The 23,349-nt window shown below is 45.5% G+C and overlaps 1 protein-coding gene across 4 annotated transcripts in view; it reads left to right on the top strand.

The window, feature by feature from the left end:
* The window catches only part of CLCN5 (Cl-/H+ antiporter 5), a 365,957-nt gene that overhangs the window by 131,512 nt on the left and 211,096 nt on the right, over nucleotides 1-23,349 (top strand). For 3 of the 4 annotated variants that reach the window (XM_085630720.1, XM_085630718.1, XM_085630719.1), the window contains one exon: nucleotides 16,082-16,237. In XM_085630720.1, the coding sequence (XP_085486846.1) occupies nucleotides 16,102-16,237 (136 nt within the window). In that variant the 5' untranslated portion in view covers nucleotides 16,082-16,101. Of the gene's footprint in view, nucleotides 1-5,446; nucleotides 5,578-16,081; nucleotides 16,238-23,349 lie in introns of those variants that run through there. The other variant, XM_085630721.1, reaches the window with a different exon arrangement.

Raw genomic sequence — 23,349 nt, 5'->3', positions numbered from 1 at the left:
GCGGGAGCCCTCTAGTACTGAGCAGCTATGTCCACAGAAAGGGCACACAGCGGGAGCCTTCTGGCACTGAGAAGCTTTGTCCGCAGAAAGGGCACACTGCGGGAGCCCTCTGGCACTGAGAAGCTTTGTCCGCAGAAAGGGCACACTGCGGGAGCCCTCTGGCACTGAGAAGCTTTGTCTGCAGAAAGGGCACACTGCGTGAGCCCTCTGGCACTGAGAAGCTTTGTCTGCAGAAAGGGCACACTGCGGGAGCCCTCTAGTACTGAGCAGCTATGTCCACAGAAAGGGCACACAGCGGGAGCCTTCTGGCACTGAGAAGCTATGTCCGCAATAAGGGCACACTGCGGGAGCCCTCTGGCACTGAGAAGCTTTGTCCGCAGAAAGGGCACACTGCAGGAGCCCCCTAGCTCTGAGAAGCTATGTCTGGGAAAAAAAGGGCACACTGCGGGAGCCCCCTAGCTCTGAGAAGCTATGTCTGCAAAAAGGGCACACTGCGGGAGCCCTCTGGCACTGAGAAGCTTTGTCCGCAGAAAGGGCACACTGCGAGAGCCCTCTGGCACTGAGAAGCTTTGTCCGCAGAAAGGGCACGCTGCGGGAGCCCTCTGGCACTGAGAAGCTTTGTCTGCAGAAAGGGCACACTGCGGGAGCCCTCTAGTACTGAGCAGCTATGTCCACAGAAAGGGCACACAGCGGGAGCCTTCTGGCACTGAGAAGCTATGTCCGCAATAAGGGCACACTGCGGGAGCCCTCTGGCACTGAGAAGCTTTGTCCGCAGAAAGGGCACACTGCGGGAGCCCTCTGGCACTGAGAAGCTTTGTCTGCAGAAAGGGCACACTGCGGGAGCCCTCTGGCACTGAGAAGCTTTGTCTGCAGAAAGGGCACACTGCGGGAGCCCTCTAGTACTGAGCAGCTATGTCCACAGAAAGGGCACGCTGCGGGAGCCCTCTGGCACTGAGAAGCTTTGTCTGCAGAAAGGGCACACTGCGGGAGCCCTCTAGTACTGAGCAGCTATGTCCACAGAAAGGGCACACAGCGGGAGCCTTCTGGCACTGAGAAGCTATGTCCGCAATAAGGGCACACTGCGGGAGCCCTCTGGCACTGAGAAGCTTTGTCCGCAGAAAGGGCACACTGCAGGAGCCCCCTAGCTCTGAGAAGCTTTGTCCGCAGAAAGGGCACACTGCGAGAGCCCTCTGGCACTGAGAAGCTTTGTCCGCAGAAAGGGCACACAGCGGGAGCCCTCTGGCACTGAGAAGCTATGTCCGCAGAAAGGGCACACTGCGAGAGCCCTCTGGCACTGAGAAGCTTTGTCCGCAGAAAGGGCATGCAGCGGGAGCCCTCTGGCACTGAGAAGCTTTGTCCGCAGAAAGGGCACACTGCGGGAGCCCTCTGGCACTGAGAAGCTTTGTCCGCAGAAAGGGCATGCAGCGGGAGCCCTCTGGCACTGAGAAGCTTTGTCCGCAGAAAGGGCACACTGCGGGAGCCCTCTGGCACTGAGAAGCTTTGTCCGCAGAAAGGGCATACTGCGGGAGCCCTCTGGCACTGAGAAGCTTTGTCCGCAGAAAGGGCACACTGCAGGAGCCCCCTAGCTCTGAGAAGCTTTGTCCGCAGAAAGGGCACACTGCGGGAGCCCTCTGGCACTGAAGCTTTGTCCGCAGAAAGAGCACACTGCGAGAGCCCTCTGGAACTGAGAATCTTTGTCCGCAGAAAGGGCACACAGCGGGAGCCCTCTGGCACTGAGAAGCTATGTCCGCAGAAAGGGCACACTGCGAGAGCCCTCTGGCACTGAGAAGCTTTGTCCGCAGAAAGGGCATGCAGCGGGAGCCCTCTGGCACTGAGAAGCTTTGTCCGCAGAAAGGGCACACTGCGGGAGCCCTCTGGCACTGAGAAACTTTGTCCGCAGAAAGGGCATGCAGCGGGAGCCCTCTGGCACTGAGAAGCTTTGTCCGCAGAAAGGGCACACTGCGGGAGCCCTCTGGCACTGAGAAGCTTTGTCCGCAGAAAGGGCACACTGCGGGAGCCCTCTGGCACTGAGAAGCTTTGTCCGCAGAAAGGGCACACAGCGGGAGCCTTCTGGCACTGAGAAGCTATGTCTTGAAGAGAACACCTGCTGGAGCCCCCTAGATTTCAAGAGGCACATTTGGAGCAATTGCACATTGCTGAAGCCCTCTAGCATTAAGACAGAAGGCACTTCTGCAGGTAGTGCACATTGCTGGAGCCATCTAGTTCTGAATAAGTACTTGTGGAGGGTGGACAATCTGCTGGAGCCCTCCAGCTCTGAGAAGATACATTCACAGCAAGTGCACTCTTTCAGTAGTGAGCAGGAACTCCTGTAAGCAGCTCGCACTGCCTGATCGCTCTGGCACTGAGAAGGCACTGTTGAAAGAAGCGGACACTGTCCCACATCTTAAAGCATAAGGGATGCAGTAATGGCGGAAGGCCACACTGCAGATGTCTCGCAGCACCAAGATGATGTGGGAAGAAGCTCACTATGCTGCAGTCTGTTAACAGCTGAGAGATCCCTGCTGGAGAATGGGAAGCTCACACTCACGGAGGCCTCTGTTGCTAGGAATAAACTACTGCAGGAAACTGATTCTACCTGGGATTGCACAAGGACTGACAAAGCACTCACAAACGAAGATCTCACTGAGCGCTCATTAACTACTGAGAATACACTTCTTTTTAGAAGTTGGGAGACTTCAAGTGCTGGGAATTTGCCAGTGGGAGGAATGAGACTTTACAATGCTGGCTGGCTGTAGCACAGAGAAGGCCCTGCTGGATGAAGCTCGCACTGTGGGAGCCCTCTACCTTATTTACATTTTCATTCACTACATTTACTTTAGTGAATTATGGTGTACCACACCACTGTGGGCTAGGCTGGTGAAGAGTGTGGGTGCGTCCAATATCTTCTGCCCTGTCTAGGATTGCTGGGAGAACTTGGGTAAGCTCCCATCTATACAGTGCATTCCACAAAGGTTTTCTGGATATAGCAAAAGCCTCTAGTATGTCCCAGTCCGTTCTGTCAAGTTGACTCCATCCCCTAGTCTTCCCACAAATACTGCTACGTAATAGAAGGATGCAGGCAGGACATGAGTGTTTTTGGATTTTGTGTTGTAACAATAAATTGGGATGTACTGTGCAGTTTCTATCCTGACCCAAAACTGTGTAAACTACACACCGTAAATAGAACATTTGAAGACCCCTCAAGACGTTTTGCTTGTACTTCCTCTGCATGAATATATTTCATGGACTAGTGCATAGTGGAAACTGAGTTTGTACTAAACACATTTTCAGCGCATAATGGAGGAGAGACGCAAACCTTAATTTGCCAAACATCGCAAAATTTTGAAGCAAGGATTGAGCCCATGTCGTCTGGTTTCAAAGTTCACAATCTAGTGGTTAGATGCTATGTCTTATGCTCTGCTGGGGGGTAGGTCACATGGATCGGGGTGGGGGGGGTTTCATTTAAAAAGAGAGGAGAAAAAAAAAAAAAAGTTTACTTGCTTTCACTGTCCGGTCCTGTCCCATGTCGTATCTGCTCCTCACAGGAAGCAGCCCAGGCAGCCTCCATTAGGCCAATCGCAACGCTGCAATGGCAGCGTTGTGATTGGCTGTGACACCGACCACACAGGCGTCTATGGGGAGGCCATTTTCTCCATCAAGGCTGCATGCAGCCCACATGGAGAAAATGCAGAGTGCGTATGACTGGTTTGGTCGGCCCTGGGAGAGACCAAACAGTCAGCACCCTCAGAGTGGGCAAGCCACTCCTCCCCTGCCCTCGAGCAGGACAGCCCACCCCCAACCAAACCCTTCTGCTTTCTCGCAGTGCGCAAAGCAGAAACATAAATACCATTTTATAATACAATTTTATGTTTCTGCTTCTCGTACTGCGAGAAAGCAGTGGGGAGATGCTCCTCCGCCCACATGACGGAGCCGCCCCTGTTCCAGAGGTTAAATCTGGTCCCGGGCCGGCCACAGCAAATCGTCTTTGAGCAGCATGGCTGCCTGAAGGGTTGTGGCCATTGTAGAGGCTTTTTTCCGCTCCAGCTCGCGTCTTGCAAAAAGTACTAGTTGGAGGTAAAACAGACAAAAGACCGCCTAAAATGTGTGTGAGAGGGAAGGAACCCTTGACAAATGTGTGGCTAAAGGGTCCGCTCGCCTCTAAATTTCCCTATGTGGCTGTAATAAGCTACAGAAGGTACCGGACCAGTAGACCCAGGAATTGGGTAAGTCAATGACTTGCATGAATTATGAGGTTCACTGTGCAGACATGTTTGAAGGGCTACTTGTGTGGGTGGCACCATCAGTGCTGCAGGCTCACTAGTAGTATTTAATTTACAGTCCCTGTGTATACGGTATACTACTTTACAAGGGACTTGCAAGTAAATTAAATATGCCAGTTGTGTAGACACCAATGCTACCATGTTTAGGGGAGAAGCACATGCACTTTAGCCCTGGTCAGCAGTGGTAAAGTGCTCCGAGTCCTAGGGCAAACTAAAAGAATCTGCAGAAATAGAGGTGGTTAGCAGGAAACAAGTTTGGAGAAGACCACTCTAAGGATTACGGGTCTAACACCATGTTAGCTCAATATTTTGCTCCTACTTTTCTTTCCCTTACGGTAAATTGAAAGCCTCATTATATATAGGCTAGCTCACGCCACCCTCTTCTTACTCCTGAGATTAGTGGTATGTCTTCCATCACATGCATTTACCCAGTCTCCCAGGCGGCCTTCCAAACATACATCTGTGGGATTTCCTGACCTTTTCAGGCCCTCCTTGGGTTCGCCTTGACTGACGGCCTCTGGTTCTCTATTGTTGTGCGGTCCATCCTGGATACCAGCGATGACTTTACGTTGAAGTGACCTGCCGGTCAGTCTTGCGCTGCCCTCTCCGTGCTGTGTAGGCCTAGAGCCATCACTTCACTATTCTCAGCTACAAATAGCAGCTTGGGTCTGGCCTGCAAGTGTCCTACTGTGGGTGACTATTCAACACACGAAGCGGGGGATCATCGGGGCTGTTGAAACAAACCACTGATACAATGGTGACTCTGTAGCCTGGTTAGGTCACCAGTGAATGTAACTAAGTAAATTCAAGTTAATTCAATGAAAGCCTAATTTACGAAAATCTAAACCATAGAACCTGCCCTCCTGGACCCACGTTGGACACCGCTGCACTAATTTGATTTCCAGGGTTTATTTTACTATACAGCCGCGTCTCTTTTACCACGTGTTTCTGTTTTGGATACTAACCCGTATTTGCAACAAAGCGAGTTTGAAGCTGTAGGCGTCCGAGGTGGGAGATGGGAGATGGGATCTCTGTTCTTGCTCGGTCTAGCCGCACTCAGCGTTTTCTCTTCCTCTTCGCTCCCCCGCAGCCCTCCCCTCACCCCTCACATCTGGCTCTAGTCTACAGGAAGAGTGTCGGCAGCCCAGGCTGTGAGGACCCGGGTCAGATGCGGGAATGCCCGCTTGCAGCTTGTTTTGGGAACGCCTTCCATCGGTTGCCAGAATGAACTCGCGCCCCAGAGCCTGTTTCGTGTGTTTTTGATGCTGTGTTGTGTGAGGGCGGCACTTTAAGCGAGGTAATATTTACTGTCTCTCAACTGCTTTACAGGCCACGTGCATCTTTGATAACGCCGGTTATTAATAGCGCTCCCTTTTAACAATATACGAGGCTAAATGTAAGCATGTTCATGCAGCGGGAGGCGTCGGCTAACACCCATGGGAGGGTTCACTTCCTGTTTGGGCTTCACACTAACCAGTTGTATAATTGAGTACACTTCAGTAGCGTGTTAGTCAATAAGACATTAATTGGCCTTGTAATTAGAGCCAACTCTTTCTGAATAGTTAGATGTGTCTTCACCCTGGATCTGAAGTGTGGGGAGGCATGTTGGCTCACACAGACATGTGCGATGCATTGAAACGCTGGGGAGACCAGCATGGCCGCCAGAAACTCCGGCCTGCAAATCATGGACACATCTCTGCTGGCGCAAGGGGCGCGTAAGAACTTGAGCCCCCCGGGAGAGGATTTGTGTGGCGAGCAGGCAGATTCTTGGTCTTGCTGCACGAGCACCAGTCTCACCCTAAAGTGGTTGACTAAGTGTGGCAACCCGTCTTCCGTTGCTGTGTCAGTGTCTGTGATCCACAATTATAGGAGAAATACCCTTGTAACCAAAAGGGACTGGGTCAATTACAAATTAAAACAGGAAAGAATCCCTTTTGTGTCCCACACTCTCACCGTATACACCATATACTGCTTTATGCTGTGTTGATTAAGAGAAAACAACCACACACCCTTATACACTACGCTATCTTATCACTGAATACTGTTTTATGTAAAAACGTCTAATTTTATTCAGTGCAATCAAACCTTTACATATCAGTCATGCCTTGATTAAAACATACTGTATACACTATTGCATTAATGAGTCAGTTGTTTGCTCGAAAATGTTAAAAACATTATATATCATGTACATTTATTATCATAGAAATATTTGTCAAGTTAAAAAACGAAAAAAAACTACACTATCACAAAAGTGACTGATTATTCTAAATACCATAATACATGTTTCTGTGCCAGTGTCTGTGATGCCAACTTGCTGTGATCTCTCACACAAACATTTGCAAAACCTGTGGTGCTGCTTTTTATGTGAGTACAAGTGAGGACCGTCAGACATGGAGGTAGTAATTTATTGCAGCCTGGAAGACTGGTTGGTACCTCCCAAATCACCTAGAACTCATGTATATGTATGTGCTATTTACGTAGCGTGATCCCAGCCGAAGGCCGTGGACTAGCATCATTGACTTTTACCCAGTAGTTGGTGGGGCGTAGGTGGGCTTCTACCCATTTCAGTGGTGGGCTGCACCTGTTGAATGGCCCGCTGACAGTGGTGGGTGATGGCCGCGCAGCACAGTATACAGTGCGCCTTGTACGTAGTCTCCGCTGGGCCACCTGGACCCCTGATCTCCCTGTTTTATCATCTGAAATGGCCAGCAATAGAAAAGAAAGCATAAAGGGAGATTTGACTGTGTACTACTATCAATCAATCATAGTATTTATAAAGCGCACTACATGCCAGTGAGGGTTTCAAGGCGCTGGGTGGTGGGGGGGGGGGTGGGGGGGGCGAACACTGCTACTGTCCGAAGAGCCAGCTCTTGAGAAGTCTCCTGAAGGTTAGGAGGTCATCGGTCATCCGTAGGTGGATGGGGAGGGTGTTCCATGTCTTGGCGGCGATGTGGGGGAATGATCTGTCGGCGGTCACTCTTCGGATGCGGTGGACGGTGGCGAGGGCGCGGTCTGCGGAGCGGAGCTGGCAGGTGGGGCTGTAGAGGCTGAGTCGGCTGTTGAGGTACGCTGGTCCGGTGTTGTGGAGTGCCTTGTGTGCGTGGGTGAGGAGCTTGAAGGTTATCCTCTTGTTGATGGGGAGCCAGTGCACGTCTCTCAGGTGGGGTGTGATGTGGCTGCGGCGAGGGATGTCGAGGATCAGGCGTGTGGAGGCGTTCTGGATGCGTTTGGGCCGTTTCAGGAGTTTGGCCGGGGTTCCTGCGTAGAGTGCGTTGCCGTCCACTATACTACTAGGAAGACCCTTCCATTTAGTTGTAATAGTTTAGGCAGATTGTGATTTGTTTGGCATTTTTATTTTCAATAATGTTTTCACTTTATTGGCTCTGACCTAGTTATTTGTTGTGTTGTGAAACGGGTATGGTAATAAGCTATTTTCATCACTGTTTTGACTTGTGGTTTGTTTTTACTCAGTCATTGTAGTTTAGGGCTGCATGCATTACTCTTGCATCCTCTTATCTTCTGATTGTGACCCTCACCTGCCTTAAGAATATTTATAACGCCCCTCTGATGTACCGGTAATGTATGCACATTGTTCACATGCTGTTAAACATTAGTCTTATCAGGAGAAATTAAATGGAGTTGCAAATAAGACATTGACGAAAGAGGGAGAGAAAACATGTAGGACCTATTAATAGGTGTTGCGTTAACCAAGACCTTTTTATTTTGTATATACATAATAAACTTGAGGGGCTTTCAGCCTGCCTGTTTCATCCATTGGTCTCTTTGTCAGTCACATTTTTCTTCCCTACCCCTTCTTCTGCATGGGGCTGTGGGTCAGCCCACTGTGGCCATTGGCTAACTCCACTGTAAGTGACTACTTTCAGCTCATCACAAGGAGCACATCCGCACAGAAAAAGAGTTCCTTTGTGAGTGAGGATGGCTGTCTGGTGATCCCAATTTATTCAAAAGCCGGATGTTTTGCAGCGACGGGAAACCAGTGGAAATTACTTCTTCCTGCTGAGACGGTTTGTAGTTTTAATGGACAGAGGTTATTGAAAATGGTGACCTTTTAGGAGTGATAGAATCCATAGATTAATATTGAGTTGTAAAGAAAGTACCAATTGTGAGAGACTGTAAAACACATTATAATAACGGATGAGGCATTCAAGCAATAGTTCTTCGGTTCTATGGCCCTGATGAAGCGGGTGCCTACAAAGATCTGTTGGCTGAACACAATAACCTCCAAAGGCTGCATTTTGTGATATGTGCTTTGTATATACAAATCTTATTCGAAGTTGGACTGCAGTTTAGACAAAAAATACAATTGAAATTGATTTTAAACTTCTGTTTAAACAAGTATTTTTGGTGACATTTAGTCACTTACTTGGGCATATTTTTTGAGATTATGCCTTACCTGAAAAAGCTCCACTATATAGTTTTATTTTGTTACCCGTGCGATTTTCTGGTTGCAGGGCAACTGAATCCAAATCCCAGTTTGTCTTTTGTTTAGGGAAAAGTGTACTTTCGTGAGGCCAAAAAACAAACATTTGCTTGTAGCCAATATACTTTTTATATTAGCAGGGCCCACAGTATCACAAAATACATAACCGCAGAAAACCAGGATGCAGAAAGTCAAAAGCCAGTGGCCAACATCCGATATATTGGCTTTGCCAATGCTTATTGTAAGGTGGGTTGCCTTGGATTATAATCACTAGCCGTATGCAGATTTCAAAAGGAGAGGAACCCCACTTTTCTGGAATACAAAAGGAAGATCAAATGTGTACCTTATTAGCCTTTATAGATGAATGTGAATCCTTTCCAAATAACCTGCCCTGTTGCTGCAAATGATTTGCTGCCACTCTAAGCATGCTACTAGTCTATTCCAATAGGATCACAAGTGGGACCATAGTTCAATGTTTACGTTTTTAAAGGACCGACAAATGGCTTATTTTTGTAACGCATAACACTAAGACATCTCAGATCTATGTGCTATCTGAATGATTGGAGAGATTCAAGACTAGAACTATCCAGTACCCGCCTATTGTGTAAAAGGACCCTCACCCATTGCATTCGTGACATGCTTCAACATCTGGTCTCATCCTGATGCACTAAATACCAGATGGGCTGGACCTCAGTGAAGCGAACACTTTGAAAATGCTTGGCTGTAGGGGGATTTAAAGATGCTTAAAACATACCTGGAGGCTGCCCCAGTACCCCATTATTTTGGGAGCCCCTGGTGCAGTTAAAAATAGGAGAAAGTGGCTGCTGCTGATCTTATATGACCCAAGCAGCCTGATCGTCTGCCTGTTTTACCCGTATGACTATCTGCCTTTCTGGGACCAGGGCTATCATCAGGACTCACTGTTCACCCCCATCAATCAGTAGTCCTAGTCCTCTTCCTAGCAGTTTAATTAGGAGAGCGGGTAAAGGCAGGAAGATAATCTGCTTGCCTACATAGCAGGTGCTATACACCCGAATTGCATTGCTTGTATGTAGGTGATCCAAACTACATATGTTCATGCATCCACACCACAACATATACACCTGTGTATTTGGCCAGTCAAACAAGGGATGCAGTGCCCACAACCTTTAAAAACAGCACACTTCGTATGCAGATTGATAGATGGGGCACCTTGCGCATATGTTGATGCGTTTTGCACCACTGTTATTGCCTGGTAAACCCAGGATGTCTCGTCTATTACTTTCCCTACTAAGTGTAGTGTTATTAAAGGTGATGCGCTAAACCGTGCATCGCTTATTGAGGCAAAAACAAGGGTGCATACATTGTGGTGGGAATGTGTAAATATACATTCTTTCTATCTCCTACCAGCAGGCAATACTATTTGTGTGTACCATATTGGCGAAGTAAGCCAGCACCCTTAACATTACCCTATTTCCTAATTAGATTCCTAGGGAAAGGGATAGTACTACTGATGGTTAGGGGTTAACATTGAGTACTGATGAAAGCTGTGGACCTGTAAAAAACAATAATTATATGGCTGAATATCGACTAGCAGGATATTTGGATCAATAAAATCCCAAAGGCATCCACTTTCTTCTGTTTCTAACCGCATAAGGGGCACCCAAAATAAAATGTTATGTTAATAAAATTTCGATAGCGCGACTGTTACCCTAAGGTGTACTGGCGCTGAGCACTGCCTAAAAGGTTACTGTTGGGTGAGTGAATATAGCGTGAATAACCAGGTTTTCAGTCCTTTCCTGAAGGAGAGGAGCTCTGTTGCGTTTCTGAGATGGAATGGTAAATTGTTCCAGGCTTTTGCGGCACATGTAATGAAACTCCTGCCCCCACCAGCTGGCTTTTTTAACTGGGGGAACAATCACTTGTTTTGCCGCCATGGACCGCTGGGTTCTTCTAGGGATGTACCATTGGAACCGTTGTTTCAAGAAATCTGGACCTGCTCCCTTTAGGGCCTTGTAGACTGAACAGAGGGCTTTAAATTGTGCCCAGTGTTTAACTGGGAGCCAGTGAAGTTGTCGTAGTTCCTTCTTAACCGATACAAACCTAGGCTCACCCGTCAGCAGCTTACCCGCTGTATTTTGTACGATTTGGAGTCTGTTCAAATATCTCTTTTGGATGTTCAGATAGAGACTATTACAATAGTCCAATTGTGACATAATGAGTGCTGTGACCGCTGTTCTGGGGCTGTTTTCCGGAAGGAGGAACTTTATTTTCCTCAGGATTTTGAGGACAAAAAAAGCATGTAGAGACCACTCCGCATATATGGTCCCCAAAAAAGAGACTGTTGTCCACAATGACCCCCATGTTCTTCACTTTCTTAGTCGGTTCCGGAAGAGTTCCCAATTCTTCCGGCCACCAATCAGGCGTCCAGAGGTTAAAATTGTTACCAAATATAATAACCTTTGTTTTACCAGAGTTAAGTTTAAGGCAGTTCGAGGACATCCACCCTGAGATGGCTTTCATGCAGTCATGGCATCTTGTTCCAGTTTCAGCTTCTTGGCCACACTGAAGGGACAGCACTATTTGCGTATCATTCGTGTAAGATGTCAGTTGGAACCCGAATGATATTATCAGGGCTACCAATGGGGACACGTATACATTACAAATTATACAAGAGTAGCCTCGCAGTATTGTTTAAGCATCTTCTTTTTTAGTTGATGGTCCTTTTTAAGTAATAGGTGTTTATCTGATACTTGTAGTCTAGAACATCTCGCACTATTCCCACAGTGCATAGGTTTGGGGTGCCTTGGTGTTATTTGATTGAGTCAAGAGGCTGTATTCTGTCCCTTCTCAAACCCCATAAGGAGAAGTGTGTGTTTCTTCTCTAATGGCCTCACTTAAGACACAGGGAGGAGAAAGAGGCTAAAACCCTTGGCGTACCCACTGCAAAGTGATTCTTAATGTTGCTGGTCTTATCAATTCATGTCTCTTACGATTGATGGACATGATGTTACCAGGTGGCACCTATCTGTTATTTGTACTTCTCACTACCATTGATAAATATTAGATGGCCACATGCAGGCAACTGATCCATTTTGTGGTATGATGTTCAGTATATCGTATGTTATACAGATAATACCGTCTGTAGTGATTCTCTCTGTGGGTGTGCGTTTTTGCGGATGTTCATCTTTGTTCCAATTAGTTTCCCCTCTTCTTTCTCCATTGGATTCCAATCTTCGGCACACATTATTGAATACTCCCTTTTGAGATAAATGATGTCTGGGCATTCTTTAAAGATTTAAAGAATTGCTATTTCATGCTTTGTTGTATTGCTAGTATTTAAAAGCTCAATAGATAAACCGGTCTCTTGCTTGCGTGCAAACTATTTTATGTGCTTGGAGTCTACTTATAAAAATATTAAACATCATAAAGGCAAGTGCTAGGCAGAACAGTTTTCAAAAGCAATGTTCAGCTTACATTTACCTTTTAAATGTTCATCAGAGTGTAATTAACTGTTTGATATGTAAAGAAGAACTAGGCTCTTAAGCAAAATTGGAGAGACTGATGTCCTAGAAAAGTCCTTGGCAGGTATTTTAGATTCATCACTTGAAGCGTAGAAGGTAAGCTTGTAAAATGTGATCCTGGGAATTATTAACCATTGGGCTAAATACCTCAGTATTTAAACAAACAAAAAGCAGTTTCACTGAAATTGCTGATCCTGTCTGATAACCTTCTATCAAAGAATGCCAGTATACAGGATTCAACTGGCTGATTTAATGGTTAAACCTGATAGCATGCCGAAGTAGTGAATAGTTAGTAGTAGTGTCTCACATGCGCATTTCCTAATTTAGACCAAAACATGACTGATCAAGCACAGGCTACAGTGAATCTGAATTGAAACTAGGTCCCTATGAGGGGACCAGTGCCTGCAAATCATGTTTTGAGGTCTGCATGTTTTATCTGAAAAATCAAAGACTTTTCTGTATCTGGTGATCAGCACAGAAAGTGACACGCCCTGGCAGAAGGGTAAAAAGTTACCCAGCAGAACTGGGAAAAAAAAGATTGGTAGCATCCGCTATAGATTCAACACAGCATGTCTTCCAAATGCACATTGGGGGTATGACTCTGAAATGTGAATTAGTGGAATATAAGAAAGTGATCAGTGTCACACTCAACAACAGAAAGATGGCAGCATTTGTGTGAGTTGTCAGGACTAAAAGGCAGTTGCTAGAGTGGGATGGGTTTAGAAGCATTAAAAATGATATCCTTTTCTGGTGCATCTTGGCACTAAAGGAAGTATTACATTAACTAAGCAGTTAGCAGAGGGAGGCAATAATTGTAATTTTGCGAGAAAGACAAAGTAATAGCAGCATCACTGGTCTCACTGTTCCATTGTGTCTGTTGGGAGCCTGGGTGATGGCTTGCTTTTTTCTTGGGGTTCCATAAAATGCCATCTCTCCTCAAACCTCCTGGCATCCTCTATACCGAAGATTGCCTATTCTTGGAAAGGTGAGGGCCCTCCTCTCCTGACGCTCTGGTTAAGTAAGGTAGGAAGTCCGTTAACAATAGGGAAAATCGCATTCATTAGTGACAGACATAGTAGATGGGAGACCATTTTCAGGTTTGTCTCTCAAAATGCAGAAACCAATCCAATGCATTGAAGTTGTAAGAATTATGTGATGGGAGTCAGGATTTTTTAGATGGCTGACCAGGGTCAGGAGCTTCAGACTCTGAAGGAATTGGAAATGGGTGGAAAAGTAAGCAGGATGAGTTGAGGATATATGGAAGATGTAAACTTGAGTTCAGGGTACATCAATAGGGGTATTACATGGGGAGACACTGTTACAGCTGAGATCTATGGTGCAAATTGTTTGTCTGGCCAGTGAGGCCCATTTCCCAAGCACGAGGTTGAATTGCTAATGAAGGTTTTGTAATGCATGTGCTTTGAGTGACGAGCCAGGTGTTCCATGTTCCTTCATTGCAGTGTTTTACCATGCAAGGTGTGGGGAACAACTTGTGATGGATATCATGGATCTATTCATGACTTTAGATAGACATGGCCTGCCCTTGTAGTAGATCATAGTTATTCCCGGCGGTGGTGTAAATGTGCATGGGGTTTTGATCAAGTTGTAAGTTGGGAATTTTCTCTCATATGGATACATCAAAACCATTCTTAGCGCCAGCACAGCAAGGCGCGATATACGATGACTGTCTCCAGTTTTGAGCTGCCTGCATAACTTCGTAATTGAATGAACCCAGCACACGTTGTGACATCTAGTGGATTAGCAGCTCGTCCACCATGTCAGGATCATCTCTCGTGAGGGCTTGGTGACACCAAGAAGATCCTTTGTCCTCTTACCGCTTTAGCCATCCACGCTATGAGTATGCAATAATTACCCTGTTCAGAAGGAATCCTACATCATCTTTGACCGGCAAGCCCACCCATATTTCACGTGTTTATCACTGTTTGGAAAACTGGATCTCTCTGGCCTGCAACTTCTGGCTGTTTCAGAGTCTGTGACTCAGTCCTATTATCAACCAGCTGTATCATCGTTTGAAATACTTGCCAATTGAGCATAACATTTGAAGGGGGAACTCCTGAGGAAGGCAGTGTTCTGCCGAAACGCGCGTTGAGACAACTTGGAAACCACCCAAAAATCATGTGTTCAAACATATTCTCTGTTATACTTTATACGACTTATCAATGAATTGCATTATTATCAAATAGATTGAGTACTGAAACAAAAATCAGATTGTGGTATGAATGTGCGATGTATGATTGTAATAATTATGTAGCGCAAATCATGGTCTCTGTAGATTCATATCTATTATGTTTTTACATTTAAAACAAAATTCTATATAATAAATTGTTTTGTATTTTTCTAAATGCTAGTGTCACTATTTTTATTTGACATGTTCTGATATTTCCATTGAATTGAAGTTGCCCTAGATTATTTACAGTACACCAAAACCATTGGTCATGGCCAAGGGTGTAAAGTTCAGTTTGAGTTGGAGTTAATGACGTGTAGGATTATTAGAGAAAAAATTAATCTAGGACGAAAGTCTTAGACAGATTGCGCACTACCTTAAGCACTCAAATACTGAGTGATATGGCACAATGTTAGCACATCATTATATAAAACATAACAAAATCTTAATGTTATTGTGTGAAAACCATAATTAAACAAATCATCAACAACAAAATAACCTTCATGCAACTGCGTGTCTTCAAGCTTCTTTTTTTTATTGAAGACGAGAGCTTCAAATCAATATTTTCTTTTATCTACAACCAAATAATGACATCTGACGTGAATTCCATCACTCCTAATGCATTTCGGGTATACAAATCACCCTTTGTCAGGGGAAATCTACAATTGGACATAATTACAATGATACATACTCATAGAAGTTTATACAAAACTAAAATAACCTAAAGGCCTACATCATTACAATGTAGGATTATTAGGCATTTTCAGATTTCCTTGTACCACCCACAGTTGAATTAATAGGGTGGTCTGGTCAAACAAAGGTAACATTCAGCTTACTTTGACGAATTCTATTGCTTACAATGAGGCAGTGAGAGAAGTGGTGAATGTGTACTAGTTTAAGATGCTCATGTTGGCAGGGCAAAACCCATTTGTAATTATGTGTGGTAGAGTAACTGGTATAAAGTTCCAGAGGTCAAAACTTATTTTACACCATAACCTATTAGTTATCCAGGCACTTGTGCGGTTTTAGGTTCACTACGCATTTCTGAATAGTAGAGTATTCAATCTTCTATAATCCCATTGACTTGGTGACTATTTCACTTCTAAGGAAAGATTGATCTAAAGCCACATGTACCTCAGGGTGATTATGCAAAAGCGAGGAACAGTAAGGAGCCCCCTAGCTCTCATTATCTTCATATACCAGTTAAAGGTTGACCTCAGATGGTCTAGACCTCTGTGGACAATGACTTTCTACACTGCAGAAAGGCTTTAACCCCTTCAGTGCCCATGACGAGCTGGACTCGTCATGGGCTGCGGTGGCGCTGTGCCCATGACGAGTCCAGCTCGTCATGAACTCCGCCCGCTAATGCAAAGCGCGGCACTGGGCGGGGAAAGGGGCGGGCATGCAAGGGGTTAAAATCAATTCAGGTAGCTCCAGGGAACCAGAGCAGCCTCCATAAAGTGGATGTGATACAAATGGGAGGTTTGTTGCCTGTGAACATCATAGCTTCATGGTTTTGGATCCTGCAAAAATTACCTTCTTACCTTATGTTTACAGGGGTTTGTTACCCTGCACTAGCAATAAGAACTGATTGGGTTATCTATGCAGTTGAATTAGGTGGACACTTGTACAATCTATGTTAAAGATGTATTTCATTTCTGTTTGCCACTAGAGGTATAATTGAGAGCAGCGATGGAGAAGTCAGGCTTCAGCCATGGGAGCTTGCACAGTAGCACCAGTGACGACGACCTGATGGAGATTCCTGATGCCACTTTGGACTTTTCCATAGCAGATGATGTGCCTCCGCTGGACGGGTACATGGATGAAGGTACTGTGGATTTTTCTCCTTCTCCTTCCGTAGTAGGTACTTATCTCCTAACACAAAGGCTAAACAAACCTTAGTAAGCACGTATAATGAGACTCCTCATTTTATTTACACAAGTGCTTGTTGGAGCTGTTATTTTTTCAGCTCTGGCTACACTCCAATCTACCACACCCCACTAAATTTTAGCCATGATGAACAGAAGCCTCACTGGTGTACAGTACGGCTAAAACACATTGCTAAACCCACTAGCTCTTGTATAGATGAGGCCGATTGGCTGTGCCAATGTTTATCTGTTGGTTGTTTTAAGTGTCCTCTCATTTTGCTTCAGCACACCAAAGCATGGGGTAATGGATCGTCCAATTTCATCCATTGGTTTGCTGCACAATGTGTGACTGTATTTTGCTGGTGCACAGCCACCTAAAAATTTGTCCATTTGATGACCAGGGCTGGTGGGGTAATATCTGCTTTTTTTGTGTTGTCTCTTCGCTTTAATTTCTTTTTTTTACATATCCATGCCATTGTTGAACAGCAACCTTTTTACTTTTTATTACATTCAATGTGTTAATTCCTATTGCCTATGCTTGCAAAAAATGCAAATGAAAACATTGCAAGCTTGCCAAGGCCAGACCTATTGGTTTTGCCAATGCTCATTTTGTTAGGGCAAGGCATTTTGGTGATTGACCTTATGACACATTTGCCCGAGTAAATACGTAAATGTGTTTATTAGACATGTTGGAGTGATGGGTGCAATTTGCTTTGATATTTGCCATTCCTATATTCCGTAATGCCCCCAGTGCCTCAACACACCAAAACAATTCCCACCCAGTCCACATTATAGATCCACTGTACTCCTATAAAGCACAAAGAAGAGACTAGTCTCACCCACACTGATATAAAGTATGAGCAGAATAGAATTCTCGCACTTCGCATCACTTTGTACTTATAGCCCTTGCTTACAAGAAGCAAGGCTGGCAGTAACTGCACCTCTTTTACTGCCAGCCTTGCTTCTCGTAAGCAAGGACTAGAAGTACAAAGTGCGTGTTTATGCACTGCTTGCAGGTTTTCAAAACACAAATATAAGGCATTGTCATTTACAATGCCATTAGAGCAAACTCTCACAAATGCGAGACCTATTGCATTGCAACTGCTTGTTTAATGTTGATTCACTGATATTACCACAAACATTGCCTGTGGCAAACACAAATGCATGCAGTCTGCCACAACTTGCAAAACACCTATACAGGTCGTCTTTACAATTTCATAACTGCCCAGATTTGCAAATATGGGTCACTTTCTTAGCTATCTGATTCACTAACGCACAGTAACTATTCATGTGGTGTCTTTGCCTATCTTCTGTCCTTGTCCAACCTTGAGCACAATGAGCAGAATAAGCGTTTATGCACCCACCTAAAGCGCTTGAGGTCTTAGGGGTATATGGCACGACACAATTGTTGAATGATTTAGAAATTTGATGACATACCACTTCCCTAAGTCCCCTTTAGTCTGCCACTTCAAATGCCAGTGCCGGTACTTGACATAATGTCCCAGCCCCTTCACGACACAGCTAGCTATCTGCTAACCAAAGCTGGCTAACGCCTAGTTTATTCTCAAGGACTGACCCATTTCCTTCTTAATCGTGGTTCTTTTGGTCACTGCAGTGTTAGCTGGACAGTTAGGGCGGCAGTTTAAAGTAGTGAAGCCCAAATCTCCTAGAGTAAGAATTTTTACTAAAGGATTTTACCATTCATCAAGAGGCCCAGATATATTTCAGCTTGAAACATTGCTAGGGTTGTGTTATGGCTAGTTACCCTGCTTGGGGAAGCTCATTTAATGTTACGTTTTCAGGGTGTATTTTCTTCTCCACTACGAATCTGATGTCGTGTCCTCAGTCTGGTTCCTCTTACCTTCACATCTTTTTTTAAGCAAACAAAAAAAATAAACCTCTGATTTGACCTTGTGTGAGGATCTAGGGTTCAGGCTAGTCATTTCAAATTGATAACTATAAGCTCCGTCATTACGCTGACAAACTTAATATCGACACCATACCTGCGTCAGCTAATGCAAATAATATTTCTTTATTGTATTAGGGAAGTCGGGCTGAAAGAGCAAATATCCTCATTTAGTTAATATAAAGGACACCACTTAGATGATTGAAATAGATGTGGATTTCCGTACAGATCCACATTCTTAAAATTAAGATAAGAGAAATTGTGTCTTGTGTTGCATGACGTTTATCTACTTATTTGCACGTGCAAAATTGTTAAGTGTGTACAAGGCACAGGCATCAGAGTTGCCCATCCATAGGGACATAAAGAAAAAGTCAAATATGTGGTTACAAAATTAAAATGACATTCTGAGGTTTTGAGAGTAAGAAAGTATGTACAAAATGAACGTGATTTAGGAAAAATATCCACTGTATTTAGGAGAGCATTAGGATGTGAGTAAGTGTATGCAGCACAAATAGATTTAGCTAACAATCAAAAACATCACAACTTCTCGTGCTTTGAATAATTCCATCATTGCTTGTGGCCGAGCCTATGACCCGCGTGACAAGTCATGCTACTTTTCAGCAGAGCGGCAAGTAGTGTGCGTCTTACGGGCCATTGATACGGAAATATGGGAGTGCCTTAGGGGCAGTGACACTGATGTGGCATTTTGGCTGGCACACACTTAAAGGATGCATACAGACTTTAAAAAAAATCTTTTTATTAAGTGAACAAAACCTGGCAGCATGACAGTCAACAAGTACACTCCGTACATGTGTATCATTACAACGTTCTCTTTTAAACATCCGTTGCATACAATGCAAAATCAGTTTGACAAAACAAGGTCTCGTGCATTTCAGTGTAACACAGTACATAGTCTCCCCTGTTCTCCAGTATTTGGGGTGTCTTTCATAGATTCACATGCCTGAATCATTCCCCGTCATCGGAGTGGGAGTCCCACAGTACATAAAAAAGCAATAATCATGCATATAATAACCAAAAAACCTTGTTAACCTGAAACCAGGAAGTAAAGTAGCCTAAGCTACAAGGAAAAAACTTATACACCTATGACTATCACAGTCATTATGTCCAGTCCAAGCTGCAGCCAATCAGGCGACAGCACCCACCAGAATGTTCTCCTCAGAGGCTCAGGCTCTCAGATTTTCTACCGCATGTCGTGTGAAGGGATTTTCCCTGAGCTCTGCTCAGTACTTCAGTTTTTTGCTGGTTTTTGCTTACTTCATGATGTCAACTTCTAAAAGGTCTCTCTTTAGGCCTTGTGAGTACTGTGGAAAGCTCCGGCTATTCACTAAAGATCCTCACAAGAAGTGTATCTACTGCCTCTATCCGGAACATGAGGTGAGGTATTGTAAGATCTGCAGGACCTTCCCTCAGAAAACCCTCCGGGATAGAGAAGGGCGCCTACTTCTGTGGCTACAGAAGATTAAGGACAAGGATAACCCTTTATCTGAGGTAGAAAGTGCAGCCTCTGGGTCCTCTGTATCCTCCAGAAAGAGGATGGCTGAAGAAAAATTATCTTCTCCTGGGGCTAAGGTGTTGAGGAAAGTTCAGCCTGCTAAGGGCTCTGGCCAGTCTTCTTCTACTTCTTCAAAGAAGGCTTCTCCACCTTCCAAATCCAAGCCTGCTACGCCCCAGAGGAAATCAGGAAAGTCTCTGGCACCTAAACGATTTCCTGACAATAAATTACCCCAGGTAAAAATGCCGTCGTTTACGGCGTCGTCGACAGCTCCTTCGTCAACGATTATCATCGTCGACGCTACATCAACGTCGACTGTTACATTCTCGTCTCCGAGACCGAAGATGATTATGACGTCGGCTTCGTCTCCGTCGACGCTGGTCTCCGCGGCTGTTAGACCCATCTCGTCGACGAAGGAGGTGTCATCTCTCGTCTCCGCTCCGTCGACGGTAAGGACAAAGAAGATCTCGTCAACGACTGCTGCGTTGACGCCCACCTCGTCGACGAAGACTGATTCGTCGCCGACAAAAATGTCCTCGTCGACGAAGATTGCCTCGCCGACGGCTAACATCTCGTCGACGAAAGTTGGCTCGTCGTCGAAGACTGCTTCCGCATCAACCCACTTCTTATTGCGTCGACGGCACACTCGTCTACGCCTCTCTTATCTTCCTGCACAGATTTGCAGGTTTGGACTGCAACATCGGCGTCTGCTTCATCCATCCAGCCTTCGACAGCGGCTTCTCTTCTTCAACGTCATGGCGCCTCTTTGGAAGCCCTATCACCATTGAAGCTGCCGGAACAGCTGTTAGATTCTGATGAGGACGAATCTGGAGAGGATGACAGATTTCGCACTGCAAGGAGTCCATCAGAACTATTTATTAAATATCAGGATGACTATCAGGAGGAAGATCCAGGTACTGAGCCTCAACCTCCACCTCCTGTCTCAGTTCCTTCAGCACAAATGCCTTTAGAACTGCTGAAAAATTTACTATATATGTTGCAGGACTATTATCGGCGCTTTCCTCCATCGGAATCGGAGGAGTTTCTTCCATCTACGCCTATGCCAAGGGTTCCCATACCCTCTTTCCAATCTCCCAGACCACATTCTCCACTGCCATCTTGTCATTTCCATGATGCAAATACAACTGATGATGACAGGGAAGAGGGAGAGGTGGATGACCATTCAGTGCTGTCTGAGTGGGACGAATATCAAATCCAAACTCCGTCACCTACTGCTCCGGCCCCCGTGGACTCTCCTCCGGTGAATATCGGAAGTTTTCATCTCCTTATGGAGAGGGCAACAAAGAGATTTCTTATCCCAATGGAAGCAAAGAAAGATGACTGCTTTCTTTACGATTTTAAGGACCAACCGAGAAAACAGACAAGGACAATTCCAATAATAGATTTTATCTGGAAAGAAGGCTTAAAAATCATGGCGACACCAATTTCTCTCCCAGCAGTCTTGCCTCGGTTGGACAAAAAATATAAAGCACCAAGCGACTCGCCGGCATGTCTCATCGGCCAGCCTAAAGCTGACTGTCATCGCCCAAGCGGCGCAGAGACGGGCCAGGAACCCCACGTCTCCTATATCAGCTCCACCTGACAGGGATGGCAGACGATTGGATGCAATTGGAAAAAAGGTCTCCACGATGGCTGCGACGACGGTTCGGGCTGCAAACTCCCTAGCCATATTAGGTAGATACGATCGTCAAATGTGGTCCGACATCTCCCCCTACATTAATATGCTGCCGGAGCCTTCAAGGTCCGAGGCCTTGAAGATCTTACAGGAGGGGGAATATACCTCGGCTGAAATCATCTACGCAGCCGTGGATGTGGCATCCACTTGTTTTAGACAATTGGCGGGGGCAGCAGTATTAAGGAGACAAGGTTGGCTGAAGTCAACATCTTTCCATCAAGAGGTCCAAACAAAGATCATTGATATGCCGTTCGATGGAGAGTCTCTGTTCGGACAACATGTTGATGAGGCCCTTCAGGCTATTAAAGATACAGAGACGGCGAGGTCTCTTGGTAGCCTGCAGTTTCGAAAGTAGTCTTTCCGTGGTGCCAAAGGACGTGGATCCTTCACCAACAGGGGAGGATATAATCAACACCGTTCTTATCAATCCTCCCAAACTACTCAAAGTTTCCAAAACTACAGGCAGCAATCTTATGGACTGCAAAGTCATTCTTATTCGCTGTCAAGAAAGAAGCAATCCTTTCGTGGACGGGAGTCCAATAGAAAACAATGAGGTCAGCCAACTGCCACCATTTCTGCTGTTGCCCCATACAAGAATTGGAGGAAGAATATCCCACTTCTATTCGAACTGGTCCAAAATTACTACAGACAAGTGGGTTTTGGATATAGTAGCCAGAGGCCATGCTCTGGAATTCACAAAGATCCCCCCAAATTCTCCTTCCAAGGGCCCACCCCCTGCTCATCTCAAGGAGCTTTTTTCCCAAATAAATCTGATGATCCAGAAGGGGGCAATCGAAAAAGTCCCTCTGTTACAAAGTGGAACAGGATTTTATTCAAGATTTTTCCTCATCCGAAAAGTCAGGAGAATTGCGCCCTATTCTCGACCTTCGCGCCCTCAACAAATTCTTTAAAAAGCTGTCCTTCCGAATGTTAACACTTCAAGAAATTCAACAATTACTTTCGGCGGGGGATCACATGGCCACCCTCGACCTCCAGGACGCTTATTTTCATGTGCCGATCCTTCCCAGACACAGAAAATTTCTACAGTTCAGAGTGGCTGGCAGAGACTTTCAATTCGGAGTCCTTCCATTTGGACTCCGTTCAGCACCCCGGGTATTTACAAAGGTCATAGCGCCTGTGACTGCACACCTTCGCCTGCAGGGCATTCAAATTTTCCCGTACTTGGACGACTGCCTTATCAAGGCGAATTCTTTCAAAGCAACATCCGAACATGTTCAGAAGTGTCTGCTTCTTTTCCAGTCTCTGGGTCTTTCCATACATTTCGAAAAGTCTCATCTGACTCCCATCGCAGAGAAGGACTTTTCTAGGCGCAACACTAGACACAAAACTGACCCACGACTTTGTCTCAAAAGAAAGACAAGTCAAGATCTGCAACCTCGCACGCTCATTGCTGTCAAGAGTGCGTTTCAGTCCGTTTGTACAAGTCCGTCCTAGGAATGATTTCTTCCTGCATTCCTCTGATTCCCAACTGCCGTTACAGAATGAGGCCACTGCAGGAGGAGCTCAACCTTCAATGGCTCCAGATTTCGGGATCGTTCGCGGACATCGTTCGCATCACTCTTCGGATGCAGGAAGCCTTTCATTGGTGGAGCAAGATGAAGAACTTGAGAGAAGGATGTGCATTTCTAGTCGAAATGCCGGATTTCACCATAACCACAGATGCTTCCCTCGAGGGATGGGGGGCGCACCTTCAGGGAATGACAGTCAACGGCAGATGGACTTTAGAACCAAAAAGGTGGCATATCAATCTTCTAGAGTTACGAGCCATATTCTTGGCTCTAAAATCCTTTCGAACCATCATCAAAGGAACATCCAAACTAATACGAACGGACAATACGACAAGTATGCTTTACTTGAACAAACCAGGCGGGACAAAGTCAGCCCTGTTATCTGCGCAAGCACAAGAGATTTGGGATTGGGCGATTCGTCACAAAAT

The sequence above is a fragment of the Triturus cristatus genome, chromosome 10, assembly GCF_964204655.1.
Source record: "Triturus cristatus chromosome 10, aTriCri1.1, whole genome shotgun sequence".
NCBI lineage: Eukaryota > Metazoa > Chordata > Amphibia > Caudata > Salamandridae > Triturus > Triturus cristatus.
Note: the sequence above shows the minus strand (reverse complement) of the source record. Positions and strands in the feature narration are given on the sequence as shown.